Source organism: Lagopus leucura, unplaced genomic scaffold, assembly GCF_019238085.1.
Source record: "Lagopus leucura isolate 7727_CA_CO unplaced genomic scaffold, USGS_WTPT01 Super-Scaffold_100038, whole genome shotgun sequence".
NCBI classification, from domain to species: Eukaryota; Metazoa; Chordata; class Aves; order Galliformes; family Phasianidae; genus Lagopus; species Lagopus leucura.
The window spans coordinates 4,644,660-4,671,771 of record NW_024962287.1 but is presented as its reverse complement, the minus strand read 5'-3'; the positions used below and the strand labels follow the sequence as shown (position 1 = coordinate 4,671,771).

Here is a 27,112-nt window from a genome sequence, read left to right as displayed (position 1 = left end):
CTGGGTCTGATTTTGTTCAACATCTTCATCAACAACCTGGATGAAGGGATAGAGTCTACCCTTAGCAAGTTTGCTGATGATACAAAGCTGGAAGGATTGGCTGGACGCACCTGAAGGCTGTGCTGCCATTCAACAAGGCCTGGACAGACTGGAGAGTTGGGCAGGGAGGAGCCTGATGAGGTTTAACAAGAGCAAATGTAGAGTCTTGCACCAGTGGAGGAATAACCACATGCACCAGTACAGGCTGGGGGATGACCTGCTGGGGAGGAGCTCTACAGAGAAGGATCTGGGTGTTCTGGTTGCCAACAGGTTGACCATGAGCCAGCAGTGTGTCCTTGTGGCCAGGAAGGCCAATGGGATCCTGGGGTGCATTAAAAAGAGCGTGGTCAGTAGGCTGAGGGAGGTGATCCTCCCTCTCTACTCTGTCCTGGTGAGGCCACATCCAGACTACTGCGTCCAGTTCTGGGCTCCCCAGTTGAAAAAAGACAGGGATCTCCTAGAAGAAGTCCAGCAGAGGGTCATAAAGATGGTGAAGGGCCTGGAGCATCTCCGTATGAGGAAAGGCTGAGTAACCTGGGTCTGTTCAGCCTGGGAAAAGAAGACTGAGAGAGGGATCTGCTCAGTGCTTGTAAATATCTAAAGGGAGGTGGAAGGCAAATGGATGAGGCCAGGCTCTTCTCACTGGTGCACAGTGATACGATAAGGAGCAGTGGCCTAAAACTTGAATATAGGGAGTTCCATTCTAACATGCAGAAGAACTGCTTGACAGTAAGGGTTATGGAGCACTGGCACAGGCTGCCCAGAGAGGTGGTGGAGTCTGGTGCTTTGGAGATAGTCAAGACCCATCTGGATGCCAAACTGTGTGACCTATTGTAGGGAAGTTCTTTAGCAAAGGAGTTGGACTTGATGATTTTAAGGTCCCTTCCACTCCCTGAGATTCTGTGAATTGTTGAAATGGCAGCAGCCATCTCTCAGCAGCTCCCTTCCCCCCAGACACTCAGTCTTTCCTTTCCCATGGGTGAGCTGTAAACCCCCAGTGAAAGCTGGTGTCCAGAAGCTGCCAGCTGCTACTTCTGGAGAAGTCTGTGTGGCCTAGTCCTGAGAGTTCCAAAGCTTTTCACAAGCAAAGAAAAAAGCCCTGTAAATAACCTAGCAAGCCTGGTACAGTCTGTATGTGCACAGTGAACTCTGTCTGCAATAGGTGCAGATCTTCCCCAAAGCCATTAGCAAATCCTGTGGTACTGTAGGGGAAGAGCCATGCTGTAGCATCTGGACCATGCTTAACAATGAGAGCAGCCTACGTGTGTTCATCCACAAATCTTGGGTGCTGATATTATGGACAATTGCAGAGCAGAATGAATTATTCAGTGCATTTTACTGCTCAAGTCACTTGTTTTTCTATTCCAGCTCATGCTCACCCATAGTCCGAAGTGAAATATTCTCTCTAGTTCTTCCCACATCCACCTGGATGTAACATGCTCCCTCCCTCTTTCCTAATGGTTAATAGTTTGACTTTTGAAGCACTTTGTGAGTTTATGAGGAAAGACGTCAGCAGTGCAAGCTGAAGAAACTTCTATTAGGTCATTCCTTTTCAGAACATAGTACCTGTCTTCTAAGCTCTTGGCGGACGTTAGCCAAATAATCCTTTTAATAGCTCTTGTGAGTTAAAAGGGTAGGTAACTGTCATAAGGCTAAATGATTGCTCAGATTAATTTACTTGTGGCAAAAAGAAATCAATTGTAATTTAAATTTTTGTCTGTGAAATGATTACGCTACCAGACATCAACTTTCTCCTTAGGAATCTACCTGGAACCTGCATTGAAGTGTGTCTGTGTTAGTACAGATTATGTGGATCTGAATTAGCTACAGATTATGAAGAGTAATGTGAATCAGCACATGCAGTTTTTAATCTGTTTGGTACACACAGAATATTCAGCTGGTTGGCCTTGTTTAGATCTTTAAAGCATTGATTTATAGCAGAAGTCTTCCATGGGGTGCTTGGATGCAAAGGATTATTTCTTAGACTTTAAGACCATGGGTCCTTTGCAAACCATGTCATCGCTCACTTAAGGCATAGAGAAGAAAGAGGGTGAGGCTTTAGCAGTCCACACAATGAAACATAAAAATTGAAAGTGGATAGAAAAAACTGCAGTAGTTTGAGGGAGCATTTTTCTTAACCATGATGACATGTGGTGATTGATACCCTTCCCTTTTAAGAGAGGATGGATAGGTTGCTCAAGAAGAATCCTGGGGCTTGTGGGGGCTTGTGTATTTTTCTTAATGATGTGGTTTGGGGCTACTGCCTGGTAAAACTACCAGAACGTTGCCCTTTATAAGCTGGTTGTGTAATTGTAAGCCAGACAACAAGAAATCAGAATGAATTTACCTTTCATTGAAATGTCTGAAGTTTTTGTATCTTTTAATTGTGTCTTACAGAATGGTGAATAACACTGAAGACCCCCAAGAGGCTTTATAACGTTCCATCCCCATGTAAAGTATGCTCAGAACTTTTCCAGTAGTGTAAGTACAAGCAAAAAACCCCAAACAGTGGCACAACAGCTACAGAAAGATGATATCTTGAGCACTGTATTTTTTCTGTTCTACCTGAAAAATGCAGAGAAATGATTACAATGATAGTCAACAGTTTGCTAACCTGGGGAGTTCCACTGGTTTGGCATTTGCTAGACTGGGAAACAGGAATTTATTTAGACCAGGAAACAGGAATTTATAGTTCTTCTCTTGGCCTGGCCGATAGCGTCTCTGAAAGAGAGAAAAACATGAAGTGCTTCGAAACAGACTCGATCAGAGGAAATGTGCTGTTAAAAGCTGGAGTACTCCATGCATCCCCATGGCATAGCAGAAGGATACCAGAGCTGTAAGTGTTTGGCACCACTACAGACCTGGTGAAAGGAGATGAGTACACCAGAAGAGTAGCATTGTATATCAAAGGCAGAAGACTAGCATAGCTAACATTGGTAGTGAATGTGCAGGTTCAAGCCACAGCTGCTGCTAAATCTTATGTTTGAATTTGAGTCTTTTAGTTTGTTCTTTTAAATGACTTCTGTTACGAATCTTGAATGTAATTGATATCCATTCTGTTTTCCTCAATAAATAAGCAAATTACTTCAAAGCTCGAAGCTTGTCTGGCTGAAAGGAGTGATTGTCCTGTACTGTGCTGTCCTGCATCCCTCTCACAGTTCCAGTCCTGCATTAGTGTTCCTTGTACCTCTTGTAGGCATGACCAAAAGTCCAGTGGCAAACAGATTCTGGAGGTGCTTTGACCTCTAGGCTTCTGACTGTACCTTCTATCTGAGTTACAAAGAGAAATCTTGTCTATTGCAGGTTGGAAGTGTGAAAACAGTCAGATTAATCCAAGATAGATTATTTCTGGGATGAAGATTATTCAGGTAGTGCATGGACACTCATAATGCAAGTGGCAATGCAAGCACAGACTTCTGCGTAGAGGGTGGCAGTAAAGAGTAGCACTGACAAGAGAAGCACTTACATGTTGGAAATTCAACTACCAATATTCTTCAAATAGGCTTCTTGATACGACCATTAAGTAGTTATTTTCCTTTGCTAATGTCTCAGTCTTCCATTCAAAACTAGTGGTTCTTACCCTTTTGACACTCTGAGACGCTTCCTGTTCTTTGTTTTAGCTGCAGATGTGTTGGATATCAGTATTAAATAGTCACTACTTGAAATCTTAAATATCTACTTCACAGCAGGGAAGAAATCTGGAGGTAAGGCCGCACTGCCCTGCGCATCTTTATTATGCCGGTAATGCAGAGTTTGCAGGCTGATCTTACAGTTCTTCTGTGCTTTGTGTGAGCACAAGGACAGTCTGTCAGCCTTAACTTTGAATCAGACTTACAACATAAATTTCCAAGCAGTGAATTATATAGTCTTAATTTCCTGTGCTTCAGCCAGATTTCAGACGTGTCCTGCCTCTGTGCAGTTTTAGTTGGATATCGTATTCTGCTGCTTCTTGGGATCACTGTGGCATGTTGATGTGTGATATTAATCAGCTGCCACCCTTCATCACAAAAACAGTCACTTTTTCCATTGATTCCAGTGTATGTACAGTTAACACAGTCATTGAGAATGCAATAAAAAGTATAGATGAATGATTTTCGCCTGGGTGAAAGCTGGGATGAAACTATTTAGACAGGGTTAGAGAGCTTTAAATCAGGAGAAACAGTCCAAGATGACCCAGTTGGGTGCAGAGTTTCTGGACTGAACCATATATAACTTTTTGAATAGGTAAATGGACATTAGAAAGGGGGAAAAAAAAACACAGTTTAAAAAAAAAAAAGATAAAGCAGTTTGACAGCCCACAACCTGTAATTTATTGTGAATTCATGGACTCGTCTTGTGTGTATGTTTGTGATAACGATTTACAAAATAAACAGCATGCCTGGCCGTACTTCACTGGGCAGGTGAGGAAGGCTATAAAGCCATATCTGAAGTATTCCAGTTTCAGGACAGGGTTTTAAAACAAGCTTGAAAGTAAGATTGGTTTGCATTAATAAATCGCTTAAAGCTGCCATGGTTAAAGAGTAGTGTGGTTATCCCAACCATGGGGCAGCCTGAAGAGCAAAGGAGGCGATTACCATTTATCTGCTTAATTTTTATCTGCAGTTGGATGAGATTGAGTACTTGAGAGGAATTTTTTGCCTTATGTGAGCACGAGGCTTGATTTTGGTGTCACTAGAATTAGTTATTTATCTGAAATGAAGTCCTTCTGTAGCCAATGTGAATATGTCTCCACTGGTTTCTTTATAAATAGAATGGAAGCAATTTCGTGTACTTCACAGGATCACAACAGTACTGATTAATTAATGTGTGAGATAAGACCATTGGTATTTATGTTGCATTTGAAACTCGATGGAACTGGGCAGTTTCAACATTGCCTCTAAAAGTTTACCCGAATTGTCAGGTCTGTGTGTATGGATCTAACTGCCAGCTATGACAGAGCTGGCTGGGAGTAAGTAAAAGCCTGCTGAGTGGAAAAGAAATCAGTGTGAGTAACGCAGATGGAAAAAAAAGACTGAGGTCTTGTTATCATTCATGAAAAACAATGGGAAGAAAGGAACGAGTATGTGAATGGTATCAAAATCAGCACGTTGAAAAACAGCCATTGCATTATGGTGGCTTGGAAAGTCACCATATGGCTAAGCTGCCTTAACTGTCCAGCTTCCCTAGAATGTGATTCAGAACACTTGAATTAAACCCTGGTGAAAGAAGCTTCAGCTAATTTTCTGTCTTTGTCTTCTGACAAGAAGGTGTAGTGTAAATGGCTGGTGGCTATAGAAATGTTCAGTTGACATTCTAACCTTCTAAACATTGTCTGAGCCCTTAGTTTTACTCTAAAACAAACCAGATGAGTTAATCCATGATTTCACAGGTAGTTAACCCAACCTAAAGGGGACTAAAAGCAATGTTGTTCCCTGTGCGCCTCTTACGCCTCTGTTCTTAGCTAAATTGGCTTGGCCCATCCGTTGGGTTGGTGACAGCAATCATCACAGCCTTCTCTAAGCTAACATAGTTTACTAACCCAGGCTAAACAAAGTATCTAAGGATGGGTTGGTTTATTTATTTTCCTGATGTGTTGAACTGAATTCATTTGTGGGGATTTCCAAGAATCTCTACAGGAAGGCAGAAAAGCAGGACCCAGCCCCTACCTCAGTAATGACAGAACCATAAAACACCCTGAGTCGGAAGGGATCCTCCACTCTTGTTGGATGCTCTTAGGTCAGCTCACACTCCCTCAAGCATCTGCACATCAGGACTTGCATCTCGAGGTGTTTTCCTCCTGCTCTGAGTAGCAAAGAAAGAGTTTGCATTTACCCTGAGGACGCAAACTGGGTCTTCTCTGTGTCACACGAGAGGAAATCTCCCTAGATGGAGTCTTGAGAGGTTTGTTACTTTAAGAGCATGAGTAAGATGTGTGTTTCTTTTTGAAATGCTTCTAAATAAAATAAAACTCTAACATGGAAGCGGCTGTAGCCAAAAGCCCACTTTTTTGCTATTATGATTTATATTCTTCAAGGAGCTGCTGTTATCTATTTCGGAGTTGTTCTCCAAATATAACATCTGTCTTCCCCAAGACTGTGTGCCAACAGAACTACAGTAGAACTGCTCCCACAGACTGTTTTCTAACAGGGGTAAAAATAAAAAATAAAATTGCTCTGTTGAACACAAAAATGGGGACAGGTAAAATTTAGTTACTTGGTGATTTTTGGCTTTAGTTTTCTGAACTAACAAACTGCTCTTTTATGAAGGTTGTTACTGTTGGTGAGAGATCCTGAAGAATGTAGGTTTCCTTAGTGCGTACTAAAGAACACCGTTCTCCTTACATGCAGAAAAGAGGTGGTAGAAATCCTGGTGATGACATCCCAGTAAAGCATGTTGTACGGTGCCATGTCTGGTGCCGTACACGAGCCTTGTGGAACGTGAGAAGATGTTCAAATTTTGGCCAAGCAGTTGGTCTGCCTTCTTTCAGAATGCCTCTGGTTTTGAACGAGCCATTCTGCCTTGTTTGAAGGTTAGTTCCTTTCTGTGAGCTATTAGTTTCAAAAGTTAGCTATAATATTACTTTTCTGCCATGCAGTGTTGTGTAGAAAGATGCGTTTCCAACATTTTGATATTCCAGTGAGCTGATGTAGAACTGTTGACTTGAGATTCTGTCTTGATTTTGATATACAGGGGATCCTATAAACAGGAGGGGAGTCAGTTCTTTGAATGGGTAGATAACAGAACAAGGGGAAATGGTTTTAAGTTGAAGGAGGGAAGATTGAGGTTGGATGTCAGGGGGAAGTTCTTTCCTATGAGAGTGGTGAGGTGCTGGAACAGCTGCCCAGAGAGGCTGTGGATGCCCCGTCCATCCCTGGAGGTGTTCAAGGCCAGGTTGGATGGGGCCCTGGGCAGCCTGGGCTGCTATGAAATGAGGAGGTTGGTGGCCCTGCCGCTGGCAGGGGGTTGGAGCTTCATGATCCTTGAGGTCCCTTCCAACCCTGGCCTATGATTCTGTGACTGGTTGAATTCTGAAGGTTTCTAGAGGAAGCAGAAGACAACGTTGTTTCTACCCCTGTAATTTTGGCATCTGGAAAAATGTGATTTGCCAGTTTGTACCTAGGTTAGGCCCATGTCTCCTTTCTTTTTTTCTTGTCACAAGAGCTGTTTCTTCATGTGGGCTGAAGAAAAGATGTCAGTGTGTTGCAGGAACTGGTGGAAGGAATTCACACACAGAAATTCTGCCCTGATTCTGTTACAGAGTTTATGTATATGCAATTTTGTCTTCGGCTCCCAGATTTAAGAGCTCCTCCTCTGCTCTTTTGTCACAGCTTTGGGTCTCAGTTCAGCACTCAACTATCACTCTGGTTTTTCTGTGTCAGTTCTTCTCATTCCTTGTTCTGCCCTTGAATCCAGGCCTCAGAGTTCAAATTCCTGCCTTACTGCTGTAGAATTGCAACAAAAAGTTGGGAGCCCTGATTGTAGAAGTAGGGAACATTAGGGTTAGACAGATAAGGTGTCGGTGTGAATCAGTCTGTGCCTGGAGTAGAATTCAGAAGTATCTGGCTCCCGGCCCTGTGCTTAGTCAGAGGTCAGTCTCTTTTGTAAGACTTGGATTATGGCAATAATTGGCATTTTTATTATATTTTCCCCTTGTAAGATTGATCTTGAGTTCTCTCTCTCTTTTCCAAAGATGTAAAGCGGATACTATAAAGGGCAGTAAGTTACTCACCCAAGTGGAATCAGTGGCAAAACTGCTGGGCTTTGCTTGCTGCCAGTTTGGCAGCACCCATTAAAAAAATACTGTATCAGCAGCGAAGAATACAGAAGGCTTGAGTGGAAAAACAGCTTAAGATAAAAAAGTGAGTCTGGGTTGGGGTTCTTTAACTAGCCGAAAATCTTGAAGCTTCCTAAAGAAATGCTATGTTGATATTCTGCTCTCAGCTTGCCTTCTGTAATTTGTGTAGCGGTGAGTATTTGATTACGTTGGATTTATTTTCAGAAGTTTCAGGCTGCTCTTATTAACTGTCACCATTTTGATCGAAAGCATATGGCAGTGTTCTGCATTCATAAGGCAGTGCTTTGCATTCATAAACAGAACTGGTGACGTTTAACCTCGATAGATCAGCTTGTAGTCTGATTTCACTCCTTGCTTGCAAAGTGAGGTTTTCGTTTGCCTCGGCTGAGAGCAGTCATTATACAAGCATTACATTTTGTTTGTGAATCAGGATGAATGGGAGTAGAGACCTCTTTGAAAATCAGAACCAAGAGATGAAGCTGCAGGAGATAATTATGCTAACGTATGGGTGAGGATGGCTCTGTGTTCGTTGACATGATGAGTACTTGAGGCCTGATTTTTAAGTTTTTTTTATATATATATTTTTTCCCTCTTCTGAAAACTGGTACAATTCCACCAAAAATACTGGAGCTGCAACTGATGAGCATAAGTGTTGGCTCAGATGAGTCACATCCTTAATCCTCTTTTGCGCTCCAGAATTCATAGCATCAACTACTGTTTTGAAGGCAGCTTTGCTTAATATGGTACAAAGCTTTGGGCGTTTCTGAAGCGCTTAAATTGACTGTGAATAAAGGAGATGCACTTGTTAGGCAAGAAAAGAAAAGGCCAGTGCTTGAATTTCAGACAGTGCGATAGAGCTTTGCCCCAGCTGTGTTCCAGCAGGGTTGTAAGGCTGTATTTGGTGGTCAGTGGGACATTTGCAGCCTCTGAGCTTGCAGGCATAGTGTGCAGTGTTTACTTTGTGTGATGCACATCAACTGTTGTGTTTGTGGGATGACCAAAGCTCAGAATGAAACTGCCTCTCGAGCTTCTTGTAAGGAGCAGCTGCATCCTGGGTGGGTAATGGTGAAACATGGAAAGGAGGCAGTGAAGGGAACTGCACTTGGGTGCTTAGATCTTGTAGACATGTATGGAGAGAAAAACAAACGTACATTAATGGAAAGCATGGTTAAACAAGTAACAGCTGGAAGTGGGATTTCATTGTAGTCATTGGTTCTGAGAGGAAGTGTTTGGAGTGGTAGTTAGAGAATCCCAGAATGGCCAGGGTTGGAAGGGACCTCAAGGATCATGAATCTCCAACCCCCTGCCAGCGGCAGGGCCATGCAGGGTAGCTGATGTGTTGGTATCAGTCCAGTTGATACGTTGTATTGCCTTTGGGAATAGCAGTGCTGTACTTAATACCCATTTTTGTTTGCTGTCCAGACCTCATGCAGAAGGGAAATGTAGCAGCCCAGTCACACCAGCCAAGGATCCTTGCTGCATCCTCATGGGGGCTGGGCACCTTCGGCCAGCACTGCTGCTCCTGTGTTTGCAGCAGCTGTGGGCACAGCACTTCTCACCACTACTGTATGTGCAGGGAAAAACTCTTAGCTTGACAAATTCATGCTGTGAGAAACTGTAATAATTAAAGTGTGTTTGGTTAACTAGTTGGAGGTCCGTTTTTGGTTGTATACCGATGGGCAATTTACTTCAGCTGGAAACCATGACTTATACAACTTCACGATATGAAGACCACACAGTGCCATCCAAACCCTATGGCTGAGAGCAGTGTCTCAGTGCTCCCTGAGCTCCAGCAGCTCAGGGCTGTGCCCGTTGCCCTTTGGACAGGCTCTTTCCCTAACTCTCCCCCTCACCCTTCCCTGACACTGCTCAGGACCCAGCCCTGCCAGCAGCTTGTGCCATATATCAGAGGAGGGTGGAAGTTGATGTCTCTCCCTGTCCCGTTCTCCACAGTTGATGCAACTTTATCAGAATCATTGTTAAACCAATTACCAGACCTGGGATCCTGTTCTGAACACTTTGGCTCTAACCCATATCCATATTATGCAAATTATATCAAATATAGGTCTCATATTAAAAAGCACAACTGGTTTGGTAAGTGTCTTGAGCTTTCCAGGGCCTATTAGGTAAAGCAGTGAATTGTACTGGAGATTTTGAAAGGGATCTCTGCAGAAAAGGATCTATTCAGTGTCGTTTGAGCACTTCCTATTCGTATACAAAGTAGAGGGAGGAAAACATGATTTCTTCTGATCCTTAAGGAGTCCAGAGCTATTTTCTCAACTGCTAAAGGTGTTAAGGCCAGTGTTCTGGCCTTATTCCCAAATGGGTAATTGAATTACTTTGAACTTCTGCAAGTTCAGTTGGACGTAGAGTTCTCCACTTTCTGCTCTTGGATGTTCTTATGGGATTATTCTATTAGATTCAGTGCCTGCAAAGCTCGTGTTGGGAAAACGATTCCTGAATTTGTGTGGGCTTGGGTTGTGGTTGTGGGTGAGGAAAGCCAACGTGCCTGGCTACGTATCCCCTGCTCAAGATCAGTGCTTTCAGAATGGGGAGAAAGCCCCACATTTACGGGGAGAACTTCACACAAAATAAGCTTGAATATTCTTGGTATGAGAGGGAAAAAGGTATTGAGAATAATGTCCTTAAACAAGCAGGCTTCACTTCTCAAAGGTGTGTTAGAAGTGGAAAAGGTGATGCTGCATCTGACTGGTTGGGACCTGCAGGGTATTCTAGTTTCTGTAGATATGGGAGTAGGAAAAGGGCTTTTTTTTTTTTTGCATTTCGTTTATAGGTCTCCCTTCATCTGATATTTAGGCACCTCAGGTTCCTTTTGGATGAGCCATAAAAGATAAGCATGAAGTTTTAATGCCTTACAGATACCAAGAGGCAGTAAGTGGAATTGGGCCATCTTACATGGGCATGGCTGCCAACTCGATGTGAGAAATGTAAATAAGATATTTTGAGCTATCTTTTTTTTCTCTGTCAGAATCTAAATAAGCTCAATCCATTTTAAGGCCCGGGTTCAGCTGTTAGAAAATGGGTGAATTTTAGTTTAGAGTTTAATTAGTTCTTTATAAAAAGCCTTACTTTTGACTTTCAGGGAGATGAACGCATGGCGGTTCTTCCTTGGTTGAAACCTTTTTGTCAGCTCTCTCCATAGGGAACTTTGACACCTTGTCACGACTGGTGAGAGTTTTGGTGAGCCAAGCTATGGTGGTGCTGAGGATATTTTGCTAAATTGGCAGGAAAGTTTGTTAAGGTTGGATCACAGCAAAGCAGTCCATCACAGTATTATTCTCAGGAACAATATTTGCTGCCTTGATTTTTCTTCTGAATACCTCCAGTCATTCTTCCTGTTCCTATCTTACTTTGCTTCTTGTTATTTTTGCAGTTGATTGTATTTCCCAAGGAAAAAAGAGGGGAAAACAAGCTGAATTATAGCTAGCCAGGATATGAGGCTCTTAAAGCAGTACAGGTGGGTAGAGAGGAGAGTAGAGGATATCCATTAATTAATGAGGTGAATGAAATTTTGATGGTTCTAAAATGGTTGATCTGCTGAACTGCACTGTAAATTGATCTTCAAACAGGACTAAGTTTATTAAAAATATTTTGAAAATGGAAAATAACAGAAGCTTTGTTAGAATAACATTTCTAAATAATCTTAGTGTAGTTATTCATTAAAAGAGGGTAGATAGCTCGTAATGTTGGAACATGTTCAGTAATACGAAGTTTTGCAATGTTTGTTTTGTGTTTTTAATGGAAAATTCCCAGTTCCTGAAGTTGTTCTCAATACACAAAGCTGACTCAGAAGCATTTTTTCTAAACCTTATGATTATGTAGAAAAGCACATGGAAATGTGAATGAGAGTTGAAGACCAGTACCTGTGTCAGACACGGTATGTGCTGTGTTTGCAGCTATAAGCACGGGAGTTTCTCTCTGTATGTGACACTGGTGAGATCAATGAGATGCTGTGGATGGCTTTGGTTTGTTTTCTTTCCTAAGTGTTGAAAAGTTATGTAGTGTAGAAGTTGTGTAGGTTGGAGGGCTAGAAGAATACCTTGCGTGGACATCTTTAGCAGTGACTGTTAGCTACAGAATAATGGATTTAATCTGGCAGCTCATTTGCTGTTCTTCAGTTCCTTTCTGCAGCTGTTTCAGGAGCAGTCCAGAGATTAACAGTATCTGTGGGCCACATATGTTGGATGTCACTGAATATGTGGTGCAGAATGGCCTTGTTCAGCAGCCCGTGCATCCCTGTGTGCATCACCATGCATGAACAGTGAATCCTCTCTGCACCAGTGTTGGACAAACTGGAAGCCACATCACTTTCCACATACAGCCTTGTACTGCTGAAAGCAAAATATTTATCTTGCATATAACCCATGTCTAGAAGCTGAGCCCTAACATTTTAGATAAATTAGTGATCACACTCAAATTTTAAAGGCAATGACTGTCCACAAGCTTCTGCAGGGAATGTTAGGTTCTTGATATTACTTGGCTTTTTTGAAGCCATCTTGTGCTTTTGTCAGATCAGTTTTTTGGTTCTTGGGGCTAGAAGAGCAAAAGTTTTGTGCTTCTGGGTCCGTGACAAACTGAAGTTGAACCTAGATAAACTGAAGTATGTTTTAGTATTAAGTCTCGAAGAGTCAGTGGAGGAGGAATTTTGAGTGGAGGTGGGGTCTCGGGTGCATTAAATCCTCCAGTTCAGTAAAGTACCTGAGGACACGGTGTTGATAGGTAAATGATTCAGGGAACGCGATGTTAGAAGTACAGGTAAGAAATGACAAAGGTGGGTTTATCTTTAATGAGGGGTGAGCTGGCACATCTAGGGAAAGCAACCTCAAGGCCAGATGTTTGATAAGAGATTTTCCTATTTGAAAAACATGCTACTTAGAGCTGACATGGGGAGTTTTCTTACTGCACAGGAGTTGGTGACGTGAGTCAGTAAGGCAGTGTGGCATTCACTACGAAGTTTGGACAAAAGGGCTGAGCATCTCTGCTTCCCTAAATACAAAGGGCAAATGTAGAACACAGTGTCTGTTTCCGGATGCTCCTTGTCAAGCCCAGAACAGCTCAAAGCACAGTGCAATTTCCAGATTTTAGTTGCTACAATTCCTGTCAGACTATTGCTGCAGTCCGACTGCAGACTACTGCTGCACTGGCTGCTGTGCCCTCTTCTTAGTAGAATAGTCTAGGTGCTTGTCTTTTAAAATTGAAAATGGCATTTACAGTTTCAGTAATTAATTGTCCCAAAGGACGGAGCATTCCTGTTGGACTGAAGCACTCATCTGAATGTAGTCTGTCTTTTCACACGGTCGTTTTCTTGGATGGGCGTCATCCCCTTGCATTGTCCTCCTGCTTTCTTTTCCTGCATACACATTTCTAATGTTAAAAGGGGTTCAGTATTTGCTATGGGAAGACAAAGATAGGAGCTTCTTTCCAGTCTGCATGTGCTATTTTCATGGGTGTATGCATGTTGGTTTTGTATGCCTTGTCTGTAGCTACACTCCAACTACAGCTCAACTAAGCAGAGCAATTCCCAGGGCTGCTCTTCAGTCCTAAGGCCACTGGACCACATCCATGCTACAGGACTAGCCTTGAAAAGTGCGTAGCTGTATCCAAACTCCTTGCTTGTGGTTTCTGGTCTATGCAAAGTCCTGTATAATGCCTGCAAATTGGTCAGGACTGCAGTAGCTGTGTTGGAGCAAAATTGCAAAAACAGAGCAATATAATGATCTCGTGGATAACTGTGTGGGTACTGAGTGCTTCTCCCTTGGCACTGTTCATTGTTACAAGTATTGATAGAGCTATGTGCTTTGACTTGAGGATACACCTTATCCATTTCCTTACCTAGTCAGATCTGTGTTGTGAGATGTTTCAAGTTTGGATAGATTTTATCACCATACCCCCAAAACCTACTGGCTTTGTTTAGGTTTCTATGATGCGTGTACCTGAAGGAAATCCCTGCAAAGCCTACTGTAATCCCAAAGGCTGTTATTCCTCTTTTGGTTTTCATAGGGTTTCTGTAATTCTTGCCTGACTTTTCATCTGCTCTTGTTTGTAGGGATTCTACAATTAGCTCTGCCACATGTCATGGAGTTTGAGTGATTTTTTTACCATGTTGTCCTGCAGGCATAGTAAAAACCCTTGACTCTTTGAGAAGATCCACAAAAAGGTTCAAAAATACCCTGATCTCTTTCCCAAGTTCTCTCTGCCCTCCATCTGCTGTCCATTCTCAAGATCCTGAGTTCTGAAGGAGCGATCTTGTCATTTGTATGCCATTTGGCTCTGCTGTAAGGAGACTTAGGAAGGAAAAGCAATTAGGGGAAGCTCACTGTGCTTTTACCAGTTCCATTTCTTGTCTTTGCAGCAAATTCATAGGACAGTCATTGTTCTGATACCTTTGGAAGCTTAGTAGTAAAAAAAAAAGCTTTTGATGAGCCACCATGTTGATGGAGTTGCACCAGAAGCCTGTCTTTGGAGGGAAGAAAGCAGCAGAAGTTTCTTTAAATGAAAGCTTGTAGTAATTGGATGTGCTGCACTTTCCTTCTTAGGGCAGGCAATCTGTGACAACATTCCAGGTTCAAAAGTTGGTAACTTCAGAAATCAGACTTCAGTCAAATCAGCTTTGGTTCCACAGGCCACTAGAATTTCCGCTAGGTATGTTTTTATCTTCTTTTTTCAAGGCAGCAACAGAAAGTTAGGGCAACTTGAACCCTTTGTACTGCAGATTCGAAAGAGCTGTGTTTCATAAATGTCATGTCATAACTGGTTAAAAGTTCTCCACAAAAACTCTACCTCTGGCCTTGAATGAACTGGTCAGTTTGGGAATCCAGAGTTTCTGTTTGGAGTTGGCAGTGAGGAAAATTTGGTGTGAATTACTGAACAGCCATCCTCCTTCTGTAATAGAGGTTTATCAGGAACAAAAGAGTAGTAACTGCTGGTTCATTGTAGAAGCAGTAAAAGAAGGAGAGAGAAATGCTTTCTGAAAAGTTTGCAAAGATGAGCCTTTCTGCCAAGTAGCAAGAGTACTGTTCATGAGAGGCTAAATGCTGAACTTGATTGGAGGTGGACCATTGGGTTGCCATCTCTGTCATAAGTGTGGTTAAAGTGTCGGACTACAATTGGTTTTTTCTCCTGCGAGGTATTTTCCATGTATCACAGAGAAGCGTTGAACTGAAGTATTTGCTTTTCCATCTCACCTTGTTTTCAGCCTGCTGGAAACCATGTCTCACTACACAGACGAACCAAGATTTACCATAGAGCAGATAGACTTGCTTCAGCGCCTGAGACGTACGGGAATGACCAGACATGAAATCCTCCATGCGCTGGAAACCTTGGATCGTCTTGATCAAGAGCATAGTGACAAATTTGGAAGAAGATCTAGCTACGGAGGTGGTTCCTACAGCAACAGCACCAACAACGTCCCAGCATCTTCCTCGACAGCCACGGCTTCAACACAGACCCAGCATTCTGGGATGTCCCCATCCCCAAGCAACAGTTATGACACCTCCCCACAGCCTTGCACTACTAATCAGAACGGGAGGGAGAGTAACGAGAGGTTGTCTGCATTCAATGGGAAGATGTCACCCACCCGTTACCCGCTAGCAAACAGCTTGGCTCAAAGGTCCTACAGTTTTGAAGCTTCCGAAGAAGACTTGGACATTGATGACAAAGTGGAGGAACTGATGAGGTCAGTAGAAGTCTTTGTAGGTTTGGAAAGGCAGGGTGAAAAGTCCTTCAGCATGCAGATTCCTCCTGTGGGACTACCTTGGTAGTGACAGGTGTTACCAAAAAAGCAGGAGTTGCTTTCTTGACAGCTATTCCCCTGCTAGTTTCTTGGTGGTCAGTATCTCAGTACCGCTCACCTGACTCTCAGTCATGTGTAGACAATCCCATGTGCAGATATACCAGAGGCTGTTTTACTGCTGAAACACTTTTTTCCATGCTGTACCAAAGACTGAAATTCATGCTTATTCACCGAATTTCCACCCTACTCTTATTTAGAAGATTTCTGACTGAGTCTCAGTTCACGTGAGTCTTCTTCCACTAATGTGTACCAGTTGAGTTTCCTTCCATATATAGGCAGAGTAGGGAAGCTGCTTGGTTAATGCTTTCCACGGTGATCTGCAGTGCATGTATGTTATCTGTTTATAGTTTGTGGCAGGGGCTGACTCCCTCTTGGATTTGCACAGTCTGCAGATTGGTGCAGGAAAACAAAACAACAAAAAAAAGGAACAGAAGTCTTTAATGAGGGCTAGTTGGTTTTTGTTCTTGTTTTTATTTTATTTTGTTGTGTCTTTGTTTTCTAGATTGACCTTCCTTTACTTTTAGCTGCTTCCTTTTCAGCGTTATGGCAAAGATTAAAAGAGGGGATTATTCAGCTCAAGATGAAAGACTGAGTCAGTGGGCTTGACAGCAAATGACAGCAAAAAGAAACACAGGGAAAGGGCAAAAAATCTCAAAACTATTTTAGTTACAATGTTGGAATTTTTTTCCTTGAAGCTGCAACAAATCAGAAGTACCTATGGGAGGGAGAACTAGGATCCATAATCTCCAGAATGGAAATAAGTTTGGAGATTTAGGGTAAAAGTGCGGCTGGAGAATACTAGAGATGAGCAGTAGGAAAAGCCAATCAGCCTCGTTTACTGTCAGCTGCAGGGTAATGGAATAATGCAGGAAGGTGGTGAATATAGCAGTATGCAGGAGTTGGCCATGGCTGAAGTTTTAACCGTTCCTTGGAGTTTTTGGTTCCTATGAGTCTCAAGTAAACTGAAGTTACGTTTATTTTCCAGCATATGGAAGGTAATTGAATATGGAAGTAAAAATGAACGCACAACATGGCATTTATTTTCCATTTTGAAGGACTGTCTGCCTTGAGAGCTGCTGAGGCAGGACAGGAGAAGGGGAAGAGAGATTACTAAATAATAAGGCCTAATAAAGATTGGTTTTACTTCTCTGCACCTTTCAGGGAAGAGAGGAGGAAAAAGAAGAAAAAGTGTATTTTCAGTAGTTGAAATTTGCTGTGTATCCCAATCCTTAGGTAACCCCCAAATTATTGACCTTTTAAGCACAGTGCCTACTGAATTATCTTAGTATACCTTAGTACCCATAGCAGGGGGGGTTGGAGCCTGATAATCTTTAAGATCCCTTCCAACCTAAGCCATTCTATGATACTACCTTTTGAAAATCATACAAAGCAATGATGCTTTTCATTCAGTGCAAGCCATAGGCTGGGGAAGTAACAGCGGAGGGGTGGAGGTTGCAAAATCTTTTTTCCTTTGGATCTTTCCCTTGAATAGCTGCAGGACGTGTGTGTGTATGTATTCAGCTGTGCAGCTAACCACACACACCCTGCTATCCTTTATTTTTTATTTTTGTGCCTTATTTTTATGACGGAGGATTTTATGCTGGTATGAGAGATTTATTCATCCCTGTGTAATGAAACTTTGCACATTCCATATGGCAGCCCTGCACCTAATATGAATTATATAGGACGTGAGCCATCCATTCTCCTGCTTGGGTACTTTGATCAAACGTGACACTAGTTAAAAGAAGTGTCCACCGGTGAGGCACTTTGACTGTTTTAATGCCTGCCTTCCCCACTCCTTGTCCCCTAAATAAAGGAAATGAAGCCATTTTCCATCTTCAAAGTGCACTTTGGTCTGCCTGTCTGGGTTTTTTTTCTCTTTTTTTGTGCTCTTGTTTTTTGTTTTGGTAGGAGGGACAGCAGTGTGATAAAGGAGGAAATCAAAGCCTTCCTAGCCAATCGGAGGATTTCCCAAGCAGTTGTTGCACAGGTAACAGGTAAGAGCTGGGAGAGTCCCTTCTTCATTTTGGGAAACCGTGTCTTAACTGCCTTACGTGTGCATGGTGCAGATGTTGGAATATTGCTTGGCTTTCTGCATTGCAGTGCAGATCTGTCAGCTTAGTCATGATAATGTATGCCTTTGATTTAAGACCCATTGTCCCGCACATCATGGAACTTCCCCAGTGAATCACTTGTTCTTTTTTTCCTTTTTTCTTGTGGCTTGTGCTAGCAGATTTTATTTTACAGCATTATAATAAGCCCAAAGTTTTTATCTTTAAAATGAAACCATTTTCCTTAATTCCTAAATTGTTTGTTGAATGTAGTAAATAGATACATATCTGCATCTCTGTGTATAGAGATATGAATAATACATATTTGTATTATAAAATGCATATGAGAAATCTGGAGACACAGCTATAACTGATATCACTCCATCCAGCATTCGTTTTGTGATAGTTTTGAAGTTTTTCAATTGCTTGTCTCCACAAGCAGTGAAAGTGAGTTGTGAGATCGAGGGATGACTATTTCAGCTTAGATTTTACTAGAAGGAGTAGTAGGGTGTTCTGGGTTTTTTGGTCTGTTTTAACCCCTTGCCTTTTACATTCTCTCTTTTGCGTTCAGGACAAGTAAGCATTGATACCACTTATTCTATTTGTGTGTTATCAGTTCTACTTTATAAATAAACAGATCAATCCCGTATTATATCTGTCACATCTATTCATTTTTAAAACCAAGCTGGATTAAAGATGTTGGAATGGATCCTTTTTAAGGTTCCTTGCTGACGAGGAATGCCAAACCAACAGGAGGGAAGTTGTTCTTTTATGATATTTCCAGCGTTTGAAATGTCATGAGGACCCATCTGCCTGGGAGATCTGGGTTTGCAGACACTGTGTGTGCTAGCAGTTGAGGTAGGCAGGCAGAAATGGGTACTGGAGCCATGGAGTCAGGAATTCCTTCCACATCTGTGATCTTGGGCAAATTACTTGTACAAAATTAACGTTTTGTATCACTCTAAGGAATGGTACTAGCCTTACCAGATGTTAGCATTAGTAATGCTGAGTCTTCTTAGTTGAATTGGACCTGAACTGTGGGCAGTTTGTGGGTCAGTCCCATACCTCTGTGAAGTACTTGCCTGAATATGGCCTTGGAATGGCTTATTTCTATATTAACCTCCTGTATAGTTTATTATGAGGGCAAGCAACAGAAAAATTCCTGACTCCAGAACAGAGCCTCTGAGCCTGAGTAAGTCAAACTTACCCTCCTTCAATAGAGGTGTTTTAAAGAGGAAAAAAAAAATGTGGCAGGATAATATTTCCAAAACAAAGCAGCACTTTTTTTTGTCAGTTAGACTATTGCATGCAGTTGAAGAAGAATTTCCATGCCAGATCTAAGGTAGTCTGTATCACTAAAGGGAACTGACCTGTTTGCCTACATCTCGGTGCATATCTCAGTACCCAGGCAGGCTGTAGCAAAGTCAAGATGGATCTCTTCACTCCTGGTCACGTTGATCCTTCCATCCTCATCCTGCACTCTTTGCTATTGCTCGATGTCTTGTCCTGCCAGACAGAACAGAGATTGACCTAACGGCACTATCGTCTTGTTTTCACATGAAATCAATGGCACCCCAGGTAGCTCTAAAGGCTGAACGGCTATATTTTTTTGCAGCTGACCAATGGACCTTTCAAATAAGAAAATAAAGTGATATTTTGAACTTGATGCACTTTCTTAAGCAAAGATAGCTGTAAGGCCTGTGCTGTGTTACGACGCACAGACCTTCCTCCTGCTGCCCTTTGCAGCTGAGCAGTGTTTTCTTCCTGGTCTTACTAGGAAGGTCATTAGGAGCTGGTTCATTTTAAAAGTAACCCTTAGCCTTGTGTATGCAGATGTGTAGCACTTACGTGCTGCTGTTAAGTACTTAGTTATGGCTTATCTGAAAGGAATAGTCTCAAGGAGATTGAAGGGACTGGATTAAAGTGTGTACTCAGCACTAACGGGGGAAACATCAGCTTCCTTTCAAAGGCACGAAACAGTGAAGGGTGGCTGAAAATATCTCAGGACAGAGAACCAGAATGGAAAGCATGTATCCCAGGGCTCTCATTTCCAGACTGGTCTTAGACCTGGTGAATGCTAGTTGACTTTTGTGTTCTTCAGATGTATCCATCATCCTTCCTCAGTTCAGCTGTGATGCAGTCTCCCAAGGAAGGTTTGGAAACCCCTTTTGGTTCTTCAGAAAAGGAATTTGGGCAGGCTAGCACGATGCTTTGCAGAATATATGGTTCCAAATATTAGGACCATATCCATACATATGGTCCCATCTCAGTGTTTACAGACTTAGTCTTACTGGTAAAGCTGTTTTGCTAATTATTCAGTAAATAAGAGAAAAATAGATAAATTCAATAGATAAAATTCAGAGAGTGGCCACTAACAGATGACATAGGGAAGGACTCTAGGAAGTGATACCTCTTCAGAATGCTGCTCAGTCTGGGTGATTGGACTCCTTCCCAGCCCCAGGCATCATTCATCACCATTCATTTAAATACAAACATAGCTGCAATTCAGATGTTGGGTGTATTTGACTTCCCCAGCCGCTACCACCCTCCATCAGCTGGAAATCATTTGTTTGGCACTTGAAATAAATGCAGAATACTACGGCCTCAGCTTTTGTCATTCATCACTTCTGCCTTGAGAAGAAAGGCAAGAAACAAATGAAATGAAAAATCCACGGCTGGCTCTGTCCAGGAGGAGCTGTTTGACCCAGCTGCCTGTGCTGTGGTCTTACTCCCTTCAGTCTCTACCTATTCCTATGCTATTTTAAATTCTGCTTATCTGTGTAATGGGAGGGGAGAAAGAAAGGAGTAACTGTTTAGTGGTATTAGACCTCAAGCTAGGAAACTGAAACCTTACTTTTTCTTCATTCTTACTGGGTATGATATTGTCTTAATTGGACACGTAAGTGATAAGCATTTGTTAAAACAGTGTATTTGTATAGCTTTGAATTGCAGGTCATGAAATAGAGCTGCTGAATTGCTTACCCTGTGCTTACAATCCTATTTGTCCCCATTCTATCTTGTCATCTTTCTATTCTTGGAGCAGGAACCTCCAATGCAACTTCTGCAATTTCAGACTTCACTTTTGACTGATTTTGTGAATTCTTGAAAAAAACCTTTCTTTTTCTCATCTCAATTCAAGTATTGCAGTGCACTTACAGGTTATGCATTCCTATATCAACCACAGTCTTACTACTGAGGGCTACTACTGAGCAGGCTTTCAATTGCAGCCACTGCAATGGTAAACTGCTGCTCCTTTTGTTTTTCTTGTGCTGCATTGAGAGGGGGTGGGAAGTGAAGGAGGCCAAGGATTTGTAAGAGGGAGACGCAGAGCTGAAGGTTAAAGTCAGCTGTTGCAGTAGAACAATTTTTTAGGCTCTCTTAGTCTTTATAAAATTACCAGAAACTTCTCAAGTCATTTAGATAATGAATCTGACAAGGAAAATTAAACCTGGAAGACATTCTACAGGGCTGCCTTGTGTACTGAGAAAAGAGAGCAGATCGGAAAATAGTAACATCAGGATATTAAATGGTGACTTGGAAATAAAGAAATGATTGATAAGAAGCAAAAACTTAGCATAACACTTATTAGTGCTGGTCCTAAATACAGGAGCTGCTTTTTATAGAAACTTTTTTAATGGTGTCTGTAATAAGATAAACAAGAAGCACTTGGGTTGGGCTCTGTATAAATAATCTCCTACCGATAAGAAAAATGACAGTATAAACAGGAGCTAATAATAGTTCCTGCTGAATTTCCTATCTTGTTTTTTGAAGCTCCTTTTAACATAGCTGCAGCTCACTTGGGGTAGGGATTTAGCCCTACATGTGGCAGGTGAGGTGCCAGATTTTTACAAACAGTAATTTGAAGTCATGTAGTGCAATTTGTTTTAGTTATCACCGGAACGGTTTGTGGGCACAAAGTAGGAAGTCAAACGCTTGTTTGGAGATGCTGTCTCTTGATGTGTTCTCCAAATGTAGGTGGAGAATGGGGGAAATGTGTTCAGAAACTGACACCTTTCTGTTGCGTACCACAGCAAAGGACAGAGGGAGGAGTACTCATAGATGGGCCCTTTGCAGCCAACCCAAATGCTTTGATGGATGATGCCTCTGCAAGCTTTGGAAGTGTTGACTTTTCCATTTTTTACAGAGAGAGGAATGAAGGAACAGAAATCTGTACTTTCCTGAGGTCACAGTGGAAGCAGTCAGTGGTAGAGCAGGAATTTGAATTCACAGTTCTCAGTCCTTAGATTAGTGCCATAAAAACCAAGCCATCACGTGTGAAAAATAATAATAAATAATGATAAATGCAGAGGTCAGGTGTTTTTTTGTTGTTTGTTTTTTTGAAAAATGTACCACAAATAGAGCTTTCCAGTGCGTGGTTCTGCTGACCTTCCTGATTATTCTGTGTGTATGATTCAGCCTTGTCCTTCTGTCTCTGTCTTAATTGATGTGAGATCCCCAGGACTCCGCTTTGTGTTGTGCTAAATCCGCAGAGCACCTAATGCAGTGGAGAGCAGCCTCTAACATCTCCTAAAGCTTGGAACCTACGCTCAGGGGTGCCGAGCAAATCACAAATACAGACCAAATGTGATTGAACTAGTTCAGTGTGAAGAAAACTCAGAAAATTACTGATCATCGGAGGTGAAACTAGCATTTTCTCCTGAAAACTCATGGAAAGATTTGGTTTTTTATGATTTTGATCTCTGCAAAGAAGCATTGGCTAATCTCTTCAATTGGTACATGTCCTTTGCAAGCATGTGCTATATGAATGTAGGATTTTGCTCTCAAACAGGAGAATTAAGATGCTGCCAGTTATTGCCTTTCCAAATCTGATGTATTCCAGGTGCTTCTAAAAATCTCTCCTGAAAGAAACATTAAAGAAATGCAAAGTAGAGTCACTGAACAAATCTGTACGTGAAGGTGAAAAACAGTTACTTAAAGACTTAATGAATAGCAGTTGTGAGGGTTGCTGGTGGATTTGTACTGCAGGTATCAATTGCCTTCTCTGAATAGCACATTTAGCCATTCCTTTTAATTATATGTAAGGAAAAAGTCTTTCATGTATGATTTGTTTAGGAGATAACGGGCATGCCCAGAGGAGCAAGCTTGTACTGTCATCTCCATTTAGTTTATAATTATGAATTGTAACCTGCTGTGGGAAGGAGTGATGTGTGACGCAAGAGATCATCATCTGATTTGCTGTAATCCTTTGTGATTACCAGTTTTCCTTTACTCTTTGCAGTGAGTGAGCTAGTTGTGCTCATTACAGAGTGTTCTTGTACCTGCTGATCCTGAGCCCAGAGGATGTCAGTCTTCGTTGAGGTCCATGGTTCACTTTGAGGGTGAATTTCCTCCAGACAGCTGGATTTTCAGTACTCCAGAGATCTTCTTTCATTAATCTGCTTCTGGCAGCAGGATGATTTCTTTTTTCCTGCCAGTGCAATTTCCTAAAGTAGCGTGATTACAGCCTATGTGACAGGATGGCGCTGGTGGTTGTACTAGTCACTGTCCTATGAGTCAACTGTGCAAAATCTATTTGAGATGCAAGAAATTCTAATGTGACTTCTTTTAATTGAAAGGGGTGAAGGATGGGTTTGTGATTAAAACACTGTGCTAAGATCTAGAAGACAATCTGAATCAGTTCTTCTGTTATCGACTTTGCATGTGACCTTGAATTGGCATGTATGATTCTAGAGCCTCTAAACTGAACTGATGAATACATGGAAAATAGCACAGAATCACTGAATGGCTTGGGTTGGAAGGGAGATCTCAAGGATCGTGGATCTCCAACCCCTACGCCACAGGCAGGGCCACCAACCTCCATATCTAATACTAGACCAGGCTGCCCAGGGCCCCATCCAACCTGGCCTTGAACACCTCCAGGAACGGGGTCTTACATATAATACTTATATACATATATGTCTCAGCCCATGGTTTGGATGGGTGTACGCTCTGCTGGGTGAAATGCTGGCTGGATGGCCAGGCCCAAAGAGTTGTAGTCAATGGAGTTAAATCCAATGGTGGCCGGCCATGAGCAGGGTCCCCCTGGGCTCGGTACTGGGGCCGCTTCTATTTGACATCTTTATTATTGATCTTGATGAGGGGATTGAGAGCATCCTCAGTAAGTTTGCAGATGACACCAAGTTGGGAGGGAGTGTTGATCTGCCTGAGGGGAGAAGGGCACTATAGAGGGACCTGGATAGGCTGGATTGATTGGGCCAAGGTAAACTGTGTGAGTTTCAGTAGGGCCAAGTGCCGGGTCCTGCATTTTGGTCACAACGACTCCAGGCAACCCTACAGGCTTGGGGAGGAGTGGCTGGAAAGCTGCCTGATGGAAAAGGACCTTGGTGTGCAGATGGGCAGTCGGCTGAGTATGAGCCAGCAGTGTGCCCAGTGGCCAAGAAGGCCAATGGCATCCTGGCTTGGAGCAGGATGGAGTGGTGAGCAGGACTGGGGAAGTGATCCTGCCCTGTACTCAGCATTGGTGAGGCCTCACCTCGAGTGCTGTGTTCAGTTTTGGGCACTCAGGACAGAAAGGACAGTGAGGTGCTGCAGCAGGTCCAAAGAGGGGCAGCAAGGCTGGTGAAGGGCTTGGAGAATATGGCCTGTGAGGAGAGACTGAAGGAAGTGGGGCTGTTCAGTCTGGGGAAAAGGAGGCTGAGGGGAGGCATTACTGCTCTCTTCCAATACCTGAAAGGTGCTTACAGCAGAGCGGGGCTGGTCTCTTCGCACTGGTGACAGGTGACAGGACGAGGGGAATGGCCTCAAGTTGTGCCAGGGTAAGTTTAGGCTGGATATCAGGAAACACTTCTTTACAGAAAGGGTTGTGAAGCACTGCAATGGGCTGCCCAGGGAGGTGGTTGAGTCACCATCCCTGGATGTGTTTAAAATCCATTTGGATGTGGTGCTCAGGGACATGATTTAGAGGAGGGCTGTTAGATTTAGGGTAGGATGGTTAGGTTGTGATTAAACTCAATGATCTTTAAGGACTTTCCCAACTTGAGTGATTCTATGATTCTGGGAGTGCTGTAGGTAGAGGGAACCTTTAAGGAGCTCAGCTTTCATTCTGTCTATGAAAAAGGGAAAGAGAATAAATAAATAAAACCAGAAAAGACTGATAGAAAATGGTGTGTGAAGTGACTTGGAATGGTCTGCATTCCTATGAACAGAAGTAAGATCTGCTGCCTAAGCCACACTTCATGCACGTGATCTGGGTTTGCAGCATCGCTATAGAAGTCTCCTGGCCAAAGAACAAAATTGGCTATGAGCTTTTCACTAATGCAAGAAATGCTATGGACTGCAGTGCCATCAGTGAGATACCATAGTCAATAATGTATTGAGAATTTATAGTGCAGGCTTTGAATTTATACATCTCAATGTCCTGTACAAAGCCCTTTTTACAGAAATGACTTCATGAGAGCACTCACAAGGAGTCAAATGTGTGCACAGCCATGCACAGCTTGAATCGTTTGGCTCCTGCTCCTTTGCTTTGCCTGAAGTGGCTCATATCTGTACCACCTCATGGCAGTGTCACAGAACCTCTGGGGTAGAATTTGGATTTTTCCACCGCTCTTACTGAAGATAATCTCAATTTATAATTTTTATCTTATGCCTTATGTTGTTTTGCAAACATCCAACAGACACTGATTCATTGCAATAAGTGTAAGTGGACTGTGGTAAACAAGGAAATTAATGGCGCTTCAACCCATTGATTAATAGGAGCCATGCATCCAGAAGCAGTGAGACACAACCATTTGTGCCCCACAGCACTGTGTTAAGGAAATGGCTTTTATAAATCATAACAGAAAATGGAAAGCTGCAAATTTTCAAAACTTGGTCCCTTACATGACAATCAGGCATCTAGATTACATTTTGGGCCAGAGAACTTCACCAATTGATACTAATTTATTTTGTTGTATTGGCATATGTGTTTCCATAGCTAATTGCTAGAATATTAGTTTGTGTTAGGTTGAGCAATTCCACTTCTCAGCTAGTATAAACTCAGTTATATACCTAACATGTGCTCTGGGGATAATCAGCTTTTGACCATGCCAGTTGTTTCAGAGCTCTTTCAGACACAGGGCATGGACTCGGGTGTTAAGATCATCAGTAGATGTACAGGAAACCAAACCAAACCACAGAGTTCTGTTGAATGGCAGTAAGCTTCTGTACTCAAAATAAGACAAACCTATCCCTCTTCCACAGGGCAATTTAAACTCTACAGGCTCAGGGCTTCAGTCTAATAAAGAATGGTTGAGAGAGTAAGCCCTGAGATTTTGAAAAACTGATTGGACTAAATGTGCTCGAATACAACACCTACGATCTGAGTTAAATCATTCTGAAGTCAGCTCAATTCCACGTTCAGTACAAAGGAAGCATAATAAAAACCCCTTATTAGAAGTGATAAAACTGCAGGGGGTTGTTTTCATGAGTTAAGTATGAGATCTTCTAAAACCTGCATGCATCTCATGAGGGGAGAGGTGGTTGGATTTCTGTGTGAAAGCCAGCTTTCTACCTGCCTGAGCATTATCACCAAGCAGGTGTTGCACAGGTGGAGTGCAGCAGTGTGCTGTGACTTGGAGCACCTCCTGAAAGCTGAATTCCTGGGACAGTCTCTGTGCTGTTAACCCTTCCTGACAGCCGGAGAGCACAAGGAATCCTACCAGCAGTTACTGCCACAGTCCTTCACCAAGTTGGTTTTGTTATTTTTAGTTTCCCTCCTACTGCACCGTTAAACCTCTTCCTCCTAATGACTGCTTTTCCCTTTCTGCGCTGATCCTCCATTCATTGTCACGTTTTGGAAATAACAGTATCAATTTCCAGGGTTTTTTTTTGCCTTTTACTATTTTCTTAGAAGTCTTTCTGTCCCTAATCCTTGCTGGGTATGTAGGGCCTGAGTCCTGCTTTGCTTTGCTGACAGGCAGCTGCTCTTTCTGTTTTGTTTCCTTGCTGTTGTTACAGCAGCTGATAGCTGGCTTGCTGCATTTCTGGGGTGATTTGATCTATATCACATAAAGTGTTTCTGTGTTTATCTCCCTTTTTATTCAAGCCTTGAATGATAATGATCTCCAAAGTATCATCTCCTATATATGATGGTGGGTAAGGGACTTGTTCCTGTTTCACAGATGGAGAAATTTAAGAACCAAGGAAGCTGTGGTTCAGAATGGGACAATTGAGAGAGTAGTAGATTTGGCTTCCCAGTGTGTGCTCTTCTTGCTTTGTAGACCGACTGTGCTGATCCCAGGATGTATCTTGAGTAAGGCTGCAAATAACAAGAAGGTAAAGCAGCTAGGGATAGGGGAGGAGGCTTGAACTCCCTCTGTTTTCTGTGGTTGAAATATTAGCAGCAAATTTCCAGGCTTTGTAAGACAACACCTTTTATTAGTATATAAACCAGTTAAAATATTTTAAAAGAACAAGTTTTCTGTTCTTCTTTCT

At 42.4% G+C, this 27,112-nt stretch overlaps 1 protein-coding gene across 12 annotated transcripts in view; it reads left to right on the top strand.

The window, feature by feature from the left end:
• HMBOX1 (homeobox containing 1) overlaps positions 1 to 27,112 on the top strand; it is a 112,125-nt gene that overhangs the window by 45,482 nt on the left and 39,531 nt on the right. For 7 of the 12 annotated variants that reach the window (XM_042883569.1, XM_042883566.1, XM_042883568.1 and 4 more), the window contains exons 1-3: positions 2,756 to 2,875; positions 15,030 to 15,509; positions 17,538 to 17,623. In XM_042883569.1, the coding sequence (XP_042739503.1) occupies positions 2,778 to 2,875; positions 15,030 to 15,509; positions 17,538 to 17,623 (664 nt within the window). In that variant the 5' untranslated portion in view covers positions 2,756 to 2,777. Of the gene's footprint in view, positions 1 to 2,436; positions 2,521 to 2,755; positions 2,876 to 15,029; positions 15,510 to 17,537; positions 17,624 to 27,112 lie in introns of those variants that run through there. The other 5 variants (XM_042883570.1, XM_042883572.1, XM_042883571.1 and 2 more) reach the window with 3 other exon arrangements.